This window comes from Suncus etruscus, chromosome 13, assembly GCF_024139225.1.
Source record: "Suncus etruscus isolate mSunEtr1 chromosome 13, mSunEtr1.pri.cur, whole genome shotgun sequence".
NCBI lineage: Eukaryota > Metazoa > Chordata > Mammalia > Eulipotyphla > Soricidae > Suncus > Suncus etruscus.
The window spans coordinates 47,992,607-48,009,536 of record NC_064860.1 but is presented as its reverse complement, the minus strand read 5'-3'; the positions used below and the strand labels follow the sequence as shown (position 1 = coordinate 48,009,536).

Below are 16,930 nucleotides of genomic sequence, written 5' to 3'. Positions count from 1 at the left end.
TTTGGGAGGGTGAACTTGCCCAAGCAGTGCTCATCAAGCCCAAAGACCCCTCCCAGCAGTCCTCAGCCAGCCAATGCATGTGGGTAATGCAGGAGCCAAGAATGCAGCTGCTTAGGCCCTCAAGAGATGACCCAGGTCCCCCTGGCCATGCTCAGGGGCCTTCATGGCTGCACCAGGCAGTGCTTAAGGCACCGAAAGGTAACAAGCATCAAACAAGGGCTGGCCACACAGCAAAGCATAGGTTCCTTAAACCCTATATTGTTCTCTCTGGTTCCAGGCTAAAATCTTGAAATGCTGACTGCATTCAAATGGGGGTTAGTGATTGCTCTATAATTCCTTCTAACCATAGTTAGTTAATTTTGAAAATGTGAGTTTAGAATGCTTAGTTCTATTCAAAAGCTGAGGAAACTACCTTTTGAGCTCTTGCATACAGTTTTTTTTTTTTGTTTTTGTTTTTGGCCACACCTGCAGCACTCACGGGCCACTTCTGTCTCTGCACTCAGAAATTACTCCTGGCAGGCTTCGGAGATCATATGGGATACTGGGGATCAAACTTGGGTTGGCTGCATGCAAGGGAAATGCCCTACCAGCTATGCTATTGATCCAGCCCAATGTGTACTTGTTTTCTAAGAAAATAATTCAAAGCGTTTTGGCTCCATAGTATAGTTAGGAGAAGGAAAGAAATTAAGTGGAGGAAGAGAAAGACAGATATGAAATAATGGGGGACAGGGGTCAAGGGGACTAGTTTGGTGCATTGGTGATGCAATAAGGAATGGCAGAACTAAAGAGCCACAACACAGAGTCAACAATAATGAAATCATCACACCCAAACTTTAACAACCAAACTTAAAAAGGTGCCTCTTAGCCCCAGGGTCCGAGGGCCCTGACACACACATATGCACACAATCTACATACACAACCGCACACACTGCACATTGCGGCCCCCCAGGCACACACACCCCCACCTACCCACCCACCCAGCCCGTCCCCAAAAGAAAAAAAAAGGTGCCTATTAATAATGGCAGGCTGAAAGGGGTGATGTAGAGAGATATGGGATGGTCTCTGGGAACTTTCGTGGAGAGACGTTGACACTGGAGGTGGGATTGGTTCTGGGACATTTTATTTTATGTCTAAGATTTAACTTTGAATAACTTTGTAAACTACAATGCTTTAAGTAAAATTTTTTAATTAACAAAATAAACAATAATTCAATTTTATTATTTCCATGTTTTTATTGCTTTTAGAGAGTGAGTAAAGGAATTCTCAAGGCATTTGGTAATGGTACTGAAAAGTTGGATGAAGAACTAAAAAATAAAGTTAAAGGTAATACCTGACTATTGAACCAAACTACATTTTTTTTTTTTGGGCCACACCCGGCGGTGCTCAGGTGTTACTCCTGGCTGTCTGCTCAGAAATAGCTCCTGGCAGGCACGGGAGGATCATATGGGACACCGGGATTCGAACCAACCACCTTTGGTCCTGGATCGGCTGCTTGCAAGGCAAACACCGCTGTGCTATCTCTCTGGGCCCACCAAACTACATTTCAATGGAAGACTTATACTTTGCATGTATTGAGAAAACTAAGTAATTACATTGAGTAGTAAAATTACGTCACCTTCTACTAAACTTAGCAGGATTATTTCCAGAGGGGGGATTTTTTTTTTTTTTATAAAACATCTTTCTGGGGCCCATATGGTCCCCGTGCCTGCCAGGAGTTATTTCTGAGCAGACAGCCAGGAGTAACCTCTGAGCACCGCTGGGTGTGGCCCAAAAACCAAAAGAAACAAAAACAAAAAATCTTTCTGGTCCAGGCCGGCATGGTGGTGTTAGAGGTAAGGTGTCTGCCTTGCCAGCGCTAGCCTAGGACGGACCGTGGTTCGATCCCCCGGCGTTCCATATGGTCCCTGAGCCAGGAGCGACTTCTGAGTACATAGCCAGGAGTAACACCTGAGCGTCACTGAGTGTGGCCCAAAAACCAAAAACCAAAAACCAAAAAAAAAAAAAAAAAAACCAAAAACAAAAACAAAACATCCTTCTGGGAGGGAAGGGAGGAAAAAAAAAGCATCTTTCTGATTTCAGCTGATCTTTTTTTTTTGGGGGGGGGGGTGATGGGCCACACCTAGTGATGCCCAGGGATTGCTCCTGGCTAGGCACTCAGAAATCGCTTCTGGCTTGGGGTACTATATGGGATATTGGGGATTGAACCAAGGTACATCTTGGGTTAGCTGCACAAGGCAAACGCCCTACCACTGCACTACCACTCTGGCCCTGGATTTTTTTTTAAAATTCTAAATGGTGCTCAGCTTTATATATCAAAACAATATCTGTAATAAAGCTATATTACTCATGCCTATAGTTAGAATATAGAGGTTTCAGAAGTGGCCTGAAATATCACCAACCTAATCCAATTTTCTTATTTAACTAATATGGTAGACCTCACTGAATAGCATATATTTTCTACTGACAAGATTTTGGATAGGACCTTTTTTCAAGATATGATTTTTGTTTTGTTATAATCAGAACTGGAGTCTATTGCTGCCATTTACATTTAAAAAATAAGATATGACTATCATGAATAGAGGAAAAAATAAGTATGCAATTAGAAATTTAAAAAATTAAATTTTAGGGCAAAATAGGTGAATAATTTTAACTTAATTATATAATAGTAATCAGTAAACTTTCTTTACCTTATAGATTATGAAAAGAAAAAATCAGTACCAAGTTTTGTAGACCGGATTTTTGGTGGTGAACTAACTAGTACAATCATGTGTGATGAATGCAGAAGTGTAAGTAGATGTTATACAGAATGGATTTTATTAATATATTTTCCCCATTTTGGTTTTTGGGTCATACTCAGCTGTGCTCAAGGCTTACTCATGGCTCTGTGCTTGCTCAGCTGGACTTGTAGGACCATAAGGGGTACCAGGGATTAATTCAGCTTGATCACAAGGCCACGTATGCTGCATGATCTCACCATCCCCACTAATACCAATAGGGTATGGTTTATTAGCTGCTTGCTGAGCTACTCAAATGCCTGATTATTTGTAGGAACTACCAGTACTCTTTACATCTTGAAGTTGGTTTAACATAAATATTCCCAATCCAAATTCCTCATCCATGTATCATATTATTACATTATTGTGGTGCCAACTTGGTGGTTCGTAGGGGTGGGACTTGAACCCAGGCATGTGCTCTTCTTTTTTTTTTGTTTTTTGTTTTTTGTTTTTTGGGCTAACCTGGTGACAATCAGGGTTTACTCCTGGCTATATGCTCAGATCGCTCCTGGCTTGGGGGACCATATGGGATGCCAGGGGATCGAATCCCAGTCCGTCCTATCCTAGCATGGGTAAGGCCTTACTGCTTGCGCCACCTCTTCGATTCCCAGGCATCTGATCTTCTATCTTAGTCATATTACAGCCTAACTGTGTGTAATTGGGAGAGGAACATTGTGCCACACCTGACTGGGATTATTCCTGTCTCTTTGCTTAGAAATTATTCCTGGCAGACTCTGAAGACCTTGTAGGATGCCATTGATCGAACCAGGGTCAACCATGTTTAATACAGATGCCCTCCCCCACTATGCTATCACTCCAACCCCTTGTGTGTAAATTTTTATTTTGTTTGTTTTTTTGGGTCACACCCGTTAGATGCTCAGGGGTTACTCCTGGCTTGGGGGGACCATATGGGATGCTGGGTGATCGAACCACAGTCCTTCCTTGGCTAGCGCTTGCAAGGCAGACACCTTACCTCTAGCAGCATCTCACTGGCCCCCTGTGTGTAAGTTTTAACTTAATTTTAGTTTGGGGTTGAAATTATTCTGTTGATAGCCTTCAGGGGAAGATTAAAATCTAACCATAGCTGCCGAAAATGACCTGCATAGTTCGGACAGATCCTATTCTCTCTACCCCTCCAGTCAGTTATTCTGTTTAATATTCAAAGTGAATCAACCATTTTCATCCTTTCATGTTTTCTTTTTTGCATTAAGGTCTCCTTGGTTCATGAATCTTTCCTTGATTTGTCTCTACCAGTTCTAGATGATCAGGTAAGATTATTAGTATTTTTTGATAGCCACTTTCTTCTGTTCAATAATAGTGAAAGTCTATTCCTAAAACTGCATGTAAGAAAGAAAAGTACAAAAAGAAATTATGGGGGCCGGGCGGTGGCGCTAAAGGTAAGGTGCCTGCCTTGCCTGCGCTAGCGTTGGACGGACTGTGGTTCGATCCCCCGGTGTCCCATATGGTCCCCCAAGCCAGGAGCAACTTCTGAGCGCATAGCCAGGAGTAACCCCTGAGCGTTACCGGGTGTGGCCCAAAAACCAAAAAAAAGAAATTATGATGCTTAATCCATTATGACCAAAATATTTTTCAAAATAAACTATAGCATGTCCCAGCCAATATCTAATACATTTAATTTATTTCTTTTTATTATACTTGTATGGGACTTTGCTTTTTCAAAAATTTAAAATAAAGTTTTGTGTAGTCACACTTAGCAGTGCTCAGGAATTTTTTCTTGCTCTGTGGTCAGGGACAATTCTTGGTAGAACTTGAGGTACTTTATGGGATTCTGGGGATCAAATTCAGGTGGCCACATGCAAGACAAGGGTGCTACTCACTGAACTATCTCTTGGGCCCTTTTTCTCCCCACCCCTTTTTTTTAACTGATTTGTTAATTTGTTTGTTTTCTCAGTATGTAAAGATTTCTTTCTGTTTCTTTCTGCTTTTGTTTTTGTTTTTCTGGCCCACACCTAGTGGTGTTTAGGGTTTACTCCTGGCTTTACAACCAGGAATTACTCAAAGTGGGCTCGATGGATTATATGGGTATGTCTGGGTTGGAAACCTGCTTGGTAGGGCCAGAGTGATATTATAGCACAGCAGGTAGGGCATTTGCCTTGCATGAGGCTGACCCAGCTTTGATTCTTGGCATTCCTAATCCCCAAGCATGCCAGAAGTGATTTCTGAACACAGAGCCAGGAGGAACCCCTGAGCATAGCTGGGGTGGCCCAAAAACTGAAGAGAAAAAAGAAAAAAAAGAAAAGAAAAGAGAAGGAAGGAAGGAAGGAAGGAAGGAAGGAAGGAAGGAAGGAAGGAAGGAAGGAAGGAAGGAAGGAAGGAAGGAAGGAAGGAAGGAAGGAAGGAAGGAAGGAAGGAAGGAAGGAAGGAAAAGGATAAATTTGATCATTTGGTCAGCTATGTTCAGGGCAAATGCCCTAGCCACTGTGCTACTGTCCTATCCCCTGCTTTCTGGTTTATGAGATGAATACATTTTTGTCCTGGATATACTTTGACCTGTGTGTGTGTATAAACATTTGAGTAACATGAACTTTCTTTTTACCAAACAATAATTCTGACATTTAATGATTATCCCATATTTCTATATTTTCTATTTTTTCCCTATTGAAAGAGTGGTAAGAAAAGTACATATGATAAAAATCTGAAAAAGGCAATGGAGGAAGAAGATAAAGACAGTGAGGATGAAAAAGATACTGATAGTTATATAAAAGAGAGAAATGATACTCCTTCAGGACCAAGCAAACATTTACAGAAAAAAGCAAAGAAACAAGCCAAAAAGCTAGCCAAGGTAAGTAATTAAGAAAAAGCCACTCTTTCCTAATTTTAATTTATAGTTGTTGAGTTTAAAGTCAGAATGACATTGGTAAATATATCTTCTTTATATATGGTCCTTTTTGTTTTGCCGACAGAATGAGCTCATTTAATTTTCTCTGCAGGGGAATTCCTGTTAGAGTAAGATGAAGAAAAGTTTGTTTCTTATTTTTAAATACTGCATTACAAATGTTAGTGTTAAAAATATTTTTTTGGATTTTTTTAAAACTGAATCACCATGAATTTCAAAATTACAGTTACTTAGATTGAATTTCAGTCAACACTGTTTCAATACCTGTCACTTTACCTTCCCTCAACCAATTACCAATTTCCTTTTTTTTTCTGTTTTTTTTTTTTTTTTGTGGGGGGGGGTCGATGTTCACACCCAGCAGTGAGGGATTATTGACTCTGCCCTCAGGGATCCTGGTGATGCACAACGTGCCACAGGGATATGGGGGATCCAAAACCAGATCAGCCCCATTCAAGGCAGGTACCCTATCTGCTGTATTGCTCCAGTTTCCCTAGGTTTTTTTGTTTGTTTGTTTTGTTTTGTTTTTGTTGTTGTTGTTGGTTTTGGTTTGGGGGCCATACCTGGCAGTGCTCAGATGTTCCTTCTGGCTCTGTGCTCAGGAATCACTCCTAGCAGACTCGAGGGACCATATGGGAAGCCCTACTACTGTGCTATTGCTATGGTCCCAACTTGATTTTTTAAGTAAACAAAAAGTTTACTATTTGTTTGTTTGTTTGTTTGTTTTTGGGCTATACCCAGTGACGCTCAGGGGTTACTCCTGGCTATGCACTCAGAAATTGCTCCTGGCTTGAGAGACCACATGGGCCGCCGGGGGATCAAACCATAGCCTGTCATCCTAGATCGGCCTTATGCAAGGCAAACGCCCTACCGCTGTGCCACCACTCTGGCCCTCCAACTTGATTTTTTTTTTCAAAGCAATTCTGGGGTTATAAGTACACTGACATTCAAAATAGAATGTTTATGACTGAAACGCAGCTATAAACATGTTTGTAATCATGGTGCTTAAATACCTATATTAATAAAATAAAAATCTGCTAAAAGTGAAATTTAGTTCCCAAGTGTGGGGCCTTGGTTCAACACCTGACATAGTCAAAAACCAAAACAAAACAAAAAGCAAACAAACAAAAACATGAGAAAGGAATACATTACATTTTTTGTTTCACTAATAACCTATCATGACATAATTGTTTTCACAGATTTCTTAGGTGTCTATCATTTTGGAGTTTTTTGGAAAAAACAATCAGATATAAATAATAAAAATGATAAAAAAAAACAATCAAATATAAATAATAAATGTAATTTTGGCTTTTCTTCCTTGCATGTGACCGACCCAGGAAGAACCCGGGTTCGATTCCCGGCATCCCATATGGTCCTCCCAGTCTGCTAAGAGTGATTTTTTCCCTTTATTTAAACATCTTGATTACATATATGATTGTGATTAGGTTCCAGTCATGTAAAGAACACCCCCTTCACCAGTGCAACATTCCCACAACCAATGTCCCAAATCTTTCTCCATCCCACTCCATCCCCACCTGTACTCCAGACAGGCTTTCCAGTTCCCTCATTCATTCACATGATTATGGTAGTTCTCTGTGTAGTTATTTCTATAACTGCACTCACCACTCTTTGGAAGTTCCAGCACTCCTCTCATTGTCTCTGAGGATTGTTGCAAAAATGACTTTTATTTTTCTTAAAACCCGTAGATGAGGGGCCGGCGTGGTGGCGCTAGAGGTAAGGTGTCTGCCTTGCCAGCGCTAGCCTAGGACGGACTGCGGTTCAATCCCCGGGTGTCCCATATGGTCCCCAATGCCAGGAGCGACTTCTGAGCACATAGCCAGAGTAACCCCTGAGCGTCACAGGGTGTGGCCCAAAAACCCAAAAAAAAAAAAAAAAAAACAACCCGTAGATGAGTGAGACTATTCTGTGTGTGTCTCTCTCTCTCCCTCTGACTTATTTCACTCAGCATGATAGATTCCATGTACATCCATGTATAGGAAAATTTCATGACTTCATCTCTCCTGACAGCTACATAATATTCCATTGTGTATATGTACCACAGTTTCTTTAGCCATTTGTCTGTTGAAGGGCATCTTGGTTGTTTCCAGAGCCTGGCTATTGTGAATAGTGCTGCAATAAATATAGGTGTGAGGAAGGGGTTTTTGTGTTGTATTCTTGTGTTCTTAGGGTATATCCCTAGGAGTGGAATAGCTGGGTCGAGTGGGAGCTCAATTTCCAGATTTTGGAGGAATCTCCATATTGCTTTCCATAGAGGTTGGACTAGAGGGCATTCCCACCAGCAGTGGATAAGAGTTCCTTTCTCTCCACATCCCCACCAGCACTGATTGTTCTCATTCTTTGTGATGTATGCCAATCTGTGGTGTGAGATGGTATCTTTTTTTTTTTTTTTTTTTTTTTTGGTTTTTGGGCCACACCCGTTTGACGCTCAGGGGTTACTCCTGGCTATGTGCTCAGAAATCGCCCCTGGCTTGGGGGGACCATATGGGACGCCGGGGGATCGAACCGCGGTCCGTTCCTTGGTAGCGCTTGCAAGGCAGACACCTTATCTCCAGCGCCACCTTCCCGGCCCCGAGATGGTATCTTATCATTGTTTTGATTTGCATCTCCCTGATGATTAGTGATGAGGAGCATTTTTTCATGTGCCTTTTGGCCATTTGTATTTCTTTTTTATCAAAGCGTCTGTTCATTTCTTCTCCCCATTTTTTGATGGGATTAGATGTTTTTTTCTTGTAAGAGTGATTTTCTATTTTAAACTTTATTGATTGACTGATTGATTGGGTTTTGGGCCACACCCAGTGGTGCTGAGAGGTTACTCCCAGTTTTTGCACTGAGAAATCGCCCTGGTAGGCTGGAGGAACCATATGGGATGCCAGGAATCGAACTGGGTCCCTCCCGGGTCAGCCGCATGCAAGGCAAATATTCTACTGTGTGCTATCTCTCAGGCCCAAGAGTGATTTCTGAGCGCATAGCCAGGAGTAACCCCTGAGCGTCACCAGGTGTGGCCCAAAAAACAAAACAAAACAAAAAAAGAAATTACTCCTGGTAGGCTCCGGGGATCATATGGGATGCCAGCGATCAAACCCAGGTTAGCTGTATGCAAGACAAATGCTCTACCCAGTGATATTACTCTAGTCCCAAAACAAATAAGTAAAAAAAATTTTTTTATTAATATTACAGAAAATTCTTTGGGGGGAGGATGGTTGGGCCACATCTGGTGGCACTCAGAAGTTACTCCTGGCTCTGCACTCAGAAATCTCCCCTGGCAGGCTCAGGTGTCTATGGGATGCCAGGAATTGAACCCAGGTCTGTCCCAGCTCGGCCCTGTGCAAGGCTAATGCCCTACCATTTTTCTATCTCTCTGGTCCCTCACAGAAACTTTAACCAAACTTTTGAATGAAACAACTTGAGGAGAAGATCCAAAGTGGCCCAGTGACTTGCCCATAGTAGTGCAATTAGGTGATGTCAAAACAGGGCCAGAACTCCTCTAAGGCCTGCTTTCAGATGCTGAGTTCCCCAATAGATTGGGTTGTGCAAATACAAGAACAAGTCACCAGAGCTTTTTTGCATTCATCCTGATTTCTTAAAATATTTCATCAAAATATGGTTGAAATTGTTAACTTCAGTTTTCTTGCTATACCTCTTTACTTTTTTCACTCCATTTAAGTATTTTTGTCTCCACATAAGTTTCATCTCTGCTATTTCTACAAAGCAGGAGAGACAATAATTCCTCATCCTCCATCACTGACAAACAGTGCAGTCACACATTATTATATCAAGAGCACCTAAAAATGTGTAAAGAGATCACTCCTGGTAGAGTGCTTAGGCAACCGTGTGGTGTAGAGGAGTGAAACATTGGTCTAAACAGATGCAAATCAAGCTCCGTATCAGTTCTTTCCAGCTTACTAGGCATTTACTTTATTAATAGGATTCTTTGAGTTTCTTTTTTTTTTTTTTCCCTAACATTTGGACATAGGCTGCCAATGGCAAAGAGATGTTTTAGGGGGTGTCATAGATTCTCAGAGTCCCCATAAGATTGGTGTAACAGTTTTATTACTCTAGCTTTCTTTTAGAACTGAGGTATCTTATTGCCTCTACTGTAATATTGTTTAATGATTGATAACAGTTATTTTTTCTAGTTAAGTTTATTTGGCCCTGAATAGTAAAAGACTTTTGTTATTGGTGCCTGAGATCGAAGCTAGGACTGTGTTTTCATCTTAGATACCTGTCTACCCAGTAGAGGAACTTTCAGTCTCAGAATTCTGGAGGTGGATTGGTTATTAAGCCGTTGAGATCAGTCATTATAGAAAATCTAGTGTGGCTATACAGGCTCTTTCTCTTCTGCTCTCTTTTTTATTTTGGTCAGTGCTGAGGATTGCTCTACCACTGAACATCATCCATCTCCTGTTTCTTTTCTTTTTTGGTTGAGAACCATTTTATTTATTTACACAGAATCAACGAAGGCAACAAAAAATTCAAGGCAAAGTTCTTCATTTAAATGATATATGTACCATTGATAATCCTGAATATGAGGAGTGTGACATTCCAGTGTCACTTCAGGAAGATGGGGATATTCAATCAAACTATATTTTACAAGAGGAAGTTCTAAGTAAGGAGTACTGTAGTGATGATCCGAAAGATGTGAACAACCAAGAAAAAATGATAGAAAGTATTCCTGACATTCAAAATTCTGTAGAGGAAGAAGATAAGAAAAATGCCCTCGTGGATACTGATCTGGAGGCTTTGGCCTCTTCTCCTGATGAATGTACTAGGAACTTAAATGAGGCCTTCCTGGAAGATGTGAGCAACCAAGAGGTAGACCTTTCCTGCGATTTTGAAAACCTCACCTTGAGCGTGGCTCAACCCGATGAAATAAATGTGGAGATCTTACAAGACACTCAGATTGCTGGGACTGTGGGCTATGAGGTTGTAAACGAAGACCCCGAGACCGCCTTCTGCACGCTTGCTGACAGGGAAGCTTGCAGTGCCGAGGAGTGCTCAGTCCAGCACTGTTTGTATCAGTTTACTCGAAATGAGAAACTCCGAGATGCCAATAAACTGCTGTGTGAAGTGTGTACCCGGAGGCAGTGGAATGGACCCAAGGCCACTGGCAAAGGTATTAGCTTCCCAGGGAAAATGAAATGAACTCTGGATCTGTGATCCTGGGATTGAACTGTAGCCTCAAATACACAGAGCATCCACTGTCTCTGCTCCATTCCTGACTGGGAAATTGATATTCAGAGGCACATTTGACAATGCATTTAGGTAGCGTCCTGTTTTCATTTTGCCAGGATTTGGGTAGCATCTGTAGGATCCTTTTTCTCTCCGGCTTCTCCCTGGGGGTAAAGCCTTGCATCTATAGAATATTGCTATTATTACACATACTGCTGTTTATTTCTTTGTATCCAGAGTTTCCTATTTTTGTTTTTTTAACCATACTAGGCAATGTTCAGTGTTCAGTGGCTACTCCCATCTTAGTGCTCAGAAGCCACTTCTATAGGTATTTGGGTGTGGGTGGGATGGGGTGGTCACACAGTGCTGATGATTGAGCCCAGTAGTTGCCTGCAAATGAACTCCCAGTCAGCTTCTATGATCTTTTTATTTTAAACAAGTCTTTCACAGTTATATTTAAGGTACGTATTGACAGTGAATTAGGGCCATTCCCACCACCAGTGTTGTCCTCCCTTCAACCCTGTTCCCAGCATGCATTGCATAGCTTCCCCTTTGCCCCTTGGAATGCTAGTGTGACAGGTTCCCTTTGTATATAACTTGGTATAGATCGGGTATCTTGATTCTGTTTTCATTGACTTTGGGTTTGTTGTTTAGGTCTGATCAGATGTTCTTTTTTTTTTTTTTTTTTTTTTTGGTTTTTGGGCCACACCCTGTGACGCTCAGGGGTTACTCCTGGCTATGCACTCAGAAGTTGCTCCTGGCTTCTTGGGGGACCATATGGGACGCCGGGGGATCGAACCGCGGTCCGTCCTAGGCTAGCGCAGGCAAGGCAGGCACCTTACCTCCAGCGCCAACGCCCGGCCCCCCAGATGTTCTTTTTTATTTATTTTTTTAAAAGTTTTTGGGCCACAAATGGTTTCACTCGGCTTACTCCTGGCAAAAAAAAAAAAAAAAAAAAATGGGGCCGGAGAGATAGCATGGAGGTAAGCCGTTTGCCTTTCATGCAGGAGGTCATCAGTTCGAATCCCGGCGTCCCATATGGTCCCCCGTGCCTGCCAGGAGCAATTTCTGAGACTGGAGCCAGGAATAACCCCTGAGCACTGCCGGGTGTGACCCAAAAGCCACAAAAAAAAAAGAAAAAAGAAATTACTCCTGGCAAGTTTGGGGGATCATATTGAATGCAGGGCATTGAACCCAGGTTCCCAGGGAACCATGTACAAGGCAAATTCCCTGCTGTGTTATTGCTCTGGCCCTATTCTGTGATATTCTATCTCCCTTGTTCTCATCAGTGTACTAAAGAGATGCCCAAAGTGGCCATAAGTGGGGTGGGAGGAGGCAGTCTGTCAACATGCAACAGAAGTGTAGTAATAATTCTCTCCTCCCAGTCCTTTTTCTTTTCTTTGATTTCCTATTATTTTAAATTGGAGGAGGGAGTAAAGCTATTTCAAGGTCTAGCTCTTTTTCAAATGTTGATCGAAAGGCAAATTGTGTGGTTTTTCTTTAGCAATTTTGATTTGTTTTGTTTTTTGTTTTTGGGCCACACCTGGCAGTGCTCAGGAGTGTCTGGTTGTCTGCTCAGAAATAGCTCCTGGCATGCACGGGGGACCATATGGGACACTGGGATTCGAACCAACCACCTTTGGTCTTGGATCGGCTGCTTGCAAGGCAAATGCCACCGTGCTATCTCTCCGGGCCCAGCAATTTTGTTACTGAGAAGCCATTGGCAAACAAGCCCACAGACCAAATTTGATCACTTGCCATTTTGGGGGTCTAGTTTCTGAGGTCTTAAAAATGTATTCTGTGGTGCTTTTAAATATTTATATTAAAATATGTATTCTGACAGATGAGCATTTGGGAGGGGGGTAGTCTTTGGCCCCACCTGCTAACAAACTGCACTCAGGAACTTCTCCTGATGGGTTCAGGGAACCATATGGGATGCCAGGGATCTAATCCACACAGTTGTGGGCAATGCAAATGCCCTACGTACTGGGCTATTGCTCAAGCTCCATATGCATTTTCAAATGACTTGCTGGAAAGGAACATTAGTCACAACCCACATTAAAAAAAATTGCTCCTAGGGCTGGAGAGATAGCACAGCAGTAGGGCATTTGCCTTGCACACAGCAGATCCAGGATGGATAGTGGTTTGAATCCTGGCATTCCATATAGCCCCCCCATGTCTGCCAGGAGTGATTTCTGAACGCAGAGCCAGGAATAACTCCTGAGCAGCGCTGGTATGACCCAAAAACCAAAAAATATAAAGTATTATCTCTTCAAAAGCAATTCTGGTAATGCTCTCTTTAGCATATAGTAACTATACTTAGTTATGTTTATATTTTGAAATCCATCAGTCAAGATTTGTGGAGATTTTTTTGTTATACAGAAATACCTACAAAATATCCTTAATTCTGGTTCTTGATTCACAAAGCCTAAAGCAGGGGTCTCAAACTCAATTTACCTGAGGGCTGCAGGAGGCAAAGTCGGGGTGATCCTTGAGTGCAAAGTCAGTAGTAAGCCTTGAACAATGGGGGGTGTGACCCAAACCTAAAACAAAACAAAAAAAAAAAGATTCCTCTAGGGCAGGGCCACAAAATGTTGTAGGAAGGGCTGTTTTCGGCCCGCAGGCCACGAGTTTGAGACCCCTGGCCTAAAGTGTTGTCTAGCCCTTTATAGGAAAAATTACTGATGCTTGAAATAATTTTATAGCAGAGATGACTTATTCAGAGGCTTAATATGATTTTCACACTCTACACTTTTTCTCTTTAGGTGAAAGGAAGCACGTTTACACTAATGCCAAAAAGCAGATGCTTATTTCTCTTGCTCCTCCTGTTCTCACTCTTCATTTAAAGAGATTTCAGCAGGTATCCCTATGTTTTACTCATATATTCTTAAAATGTAACACCTGCTTGGTTTTGTGTCAATGTATTGCTGTTCTCCTTTGGTTGTCTGTTAAACATATATGTTTTTGGATAAGAGAAAAATGTTTGCTGCATGCATGTCAAGGTGGAGGAAAATGTAGTTGCAATTGTTTAGTTATATTTGAGTTCATCTGTTCTTTTTATTTTTTATTTGGTTCTTGGTCACACCCGGCAGCGCTCAGGAGTTACTCCTGGCTCTGTGCTCAGAAATCGCTCCTGGCAGGCATGGGAAAACATATGGGATGCCGGGATTCGAACCATCGTTGGTCCTGGGTCAGCTGCTTGCAAGGCAATAATTGCCCTACTGCTGTGCTATCTCTGGCCCCAGGAGCAATTTTTTTTAAATAGTGTGTGCACTTAGTAAAAAAAAAAAAAAAAAAAAAAAAAACCAGCTCAAGATTAATTCATGCATGATCAGGAAGAATAGTCTATTAAGAAGACTGAACTTTGGGCTAACCCAGATTCGATCCCCAGCATTCCAAATGGTCCTGAGCTCCACCAGTATTCCTGAGTGCAGAATCAGCAGTTAACAGTTGAGCATTACTGCTGTGACCCAAAAACAATACAGAAAAAAAAGAAGACTGAACTTGGCTGGTGGTGGTTCTTTGGGACATGGGGTTGCAGACTTCTCCAGGAAACAGCTCAATCTGTTGTCTTTGTTTTTAGGCTGGTTTTAACCTACGCAAAGTTAACAGACACATAAAATTTCCAGAAATCTTAGATTTGGCTCCCTTTTGTACCCTAAAATGTAAGGTAAGTGAAAGTGATCTTTTCGGAAATCTTGTTAAAAGCTTGTAATAATGCCCTCCCATAACTACAGGATTATTTAATGCTGGCTTGGTTACCATGTAGTAGTACCATTGCTGAATAAAGTGGGTCTTTGATTCTTGTTGCCGGGAGATTCCCTTTTGTTTAGAGCCCAGCATAGCCCCTGACCACTGGTTATAGATGTCACCAAAAACAGATTGTTTTGGTAGCTAAGGCCTCAAAATGAAATTCTTTTTTCTGCTTTTTGGGCCACACCCAGTGATGCTCAGGGGTTACTCTTGACTCTGCAATTAGATTACTCCTAGCAGTGCATGGGGAAAGATGGGATGCTGGGGATTGAACCTGGATTGGCCACGTGCAAGGCAAGAACCCTACTCACTCTGGCGCCCAAAATGAAATAACTTTTTTTTTGGTTTTTGGGCCACACCCTGTGATGCTCAGGGGTTACTCCTGGCTATGCGCTCAGAAGTTGCTCCTGGCTTCTTGGGGGACCATATGGGACGCCGGGGGATCGAACCGAGGTCCATCCTAGGTTAGCGCAGGCAAGGCAGGCACCTTACCTCCAGCGCCACTGCCCGGCCCCGAAATAACTTTTTTTTAATATTTGGTTTTGGTTACTCCTAGTTTTGTACTCAGAAATCACTCCTGGCAGGCTGTAGGGACCATAAAGGATGCTGGATCCAACCCTAGTTGGCCATGTGCAAGGCAAACGCCCTACCCACTATAGGAGCTATTGCTTTGGTCCCCAAAATGAAACCTCTTATTGGGGGTAATCTCAGTTTCAAGTGGTTGACAGATGGTGATAATGCACATAACCCAGCTTGTTGGTCTTTCATTGGAGGCTCTGAGAAACCCTACATTTTATTACTGCTTAAAGTAGTCATGAAGTTAGGCTGATAGAGGCAAAGAGAACACAGCAAGGTCTTCGTTCTAAGTACTAATTCATTAGATCAGTGTGAAATGGCTTAGTGGATGCCGTTCTGGAGATTCAAGTTCTGGGTCCAGGGGCTGTTGGGAGATAAAACTCAAGAAAAGAACTTTCAGAGGCTTATCAGGAGTAAGAGCACTAGTACAGTGGGTAGGATGCTTGCTTTACATTCCATATGATCCCTCAAGCATCACCAGGAGTGAACCCTAACTAAGCACAGAAGTAATCTGAGTACTATTGTGTGGCCCCAAAATACAAAATAAAAAAAGCCTATGCAGAAGTTGGGCATCAGTGGGTGTACATTGGAGCACTTTTGAAAGGTTTATAGGATTGGGGTGTGCTGGTGCATGTCTGTATCACAAGAGTATGTCCTGCATTTTGTGAGGCCCCACATTGGATCTCTGTAAATCCTCTATAAGTGGACAGGATTATGAGTGGGTTTTCTTTACCAAATCAAGAGGCAGATTAGAGGTATTGGGCTGTAGTAGAGGGCACTGCTATTCATTTAGGGTTCACCTTAGATGGGCAAGTGAGCAAAGGTGAGTCAAAGGTGAGGTCCAGAATCCCTTAAGGACATTTAAGGGGCAGGGTTTGGGGGAGGCAGAGTACAGAGTACAAGTGCTACTTTTGCTGTTAAAGGCAAGAGTTAGGATATAATTGTGAGGCACTGAAAATTTTTCTCCTAAGACTCCTGATGAAACATTGACCAGAATTCAACTCAGATTATTTAAACTTTTGGACCAGGAAATTAGGTAGTTAAGTGGCTATAGTTCTTCCATTAGGGCCATCATAACTCTCTAAAAACAAAACAAGGTGCAACATGACTTACTAGACTTGAGAAATAGTCAAGGTGCAAGTAGTTCAGGTAAGGACTGATCTGTTCACAGTATAAAGGTAGAAACCCTTCTTAGTAGTTTAAAATTAAAATTAAACCATCCTCAACTCAAGTGGATCAAGAGTGAACTCAAAATTATTTTCATTTTTCAAGAATGTCGCTGAAGAAAACACAAGGGTTTTGTATTCTTTGTATGGAGTTGTGGAGCACAGTGGCACCATGAGGTCGGGGCATTATACTGCCTATGCTAAGGCAAGAGCTGCAAACAGTCATCTGTCTAATCTCGTCCTGCATGGTGATATTCCACAAGGTGAGAGATCCTAGAAAATGCTTTAGGATTTATAGCACAACTCAGAAAAAAAGCACACCTGAATCTTACTATTTATACTGTTACTTCTGGCAGATTTAGAAATGGAGTCAACCAAAGGGCAGTGGTTTCACGTCAGCGACACCCATGTGCAAGCAGTGCCTACAGCTAAAGTACTGAACTCACAAGCATACCTCCTCTTCTACGAGCGAATTCTCTGATATTCAAAGTGCTTTCTCGGGGAAATAAGTTCATGGCTTTTATAATGACTGTAATAAAGTAAGGATTAACTATAAATCATGTTCCCTTAAAATTAAATACGTGCCAGAAGAAATTGTGTTTATCCAAATACTGAAG

General features: G+C 42.0%; 1 protein-coding gene across 1 annotated transcript in view; it reads left to right on the top strand.

Annotated features, from left to right (window-relative positions):
* The window catches only part of USP16 (ubiquitin specific peptidase 16), a 32,096-nt gene extending 15,168 nt beyond the window's left edge, over positions 1–16,928 (top strand). Inside the window, exons 11-19 of the mRNA XM_049785761.1 lie at positions 1,245–1,323; positions 2,695–2,786; positions 3,986–4,042; positions 5,401–5,577; positions 10,099–10,762; positions 13,584–13,678; positions 14,402–14,488; positions 16,420–16,576; positions 16,670–16,928. Coding sequence (XP_049641718.1) covers positions 1,245–1,323; positions 2,695–2,786; positions 3,986–4,042; positions 5,401–5,577; positions 10,099–10,762; positions 13,584–13,678; positions 14,402–14,488; positions 16,420–16,576; positions 16,670–16,794 — 1,533 coding nt within the window. The 3' untranslated portion in view covers positions 16,795–16,928. The remainder of the gene's footprint in view (positions 1–1,244; positions 1,324–2,694; positions 2,787–3,985; positions 4,043–5,400; positions 5,578–10,098; positions 10,763–13,583; positions 13,679–14,401; positions 14,489–16,419; positions 16,577–16,669) is intronic.
* Positions 16,929–16,930: the final 2 nt, after the last annotated feature.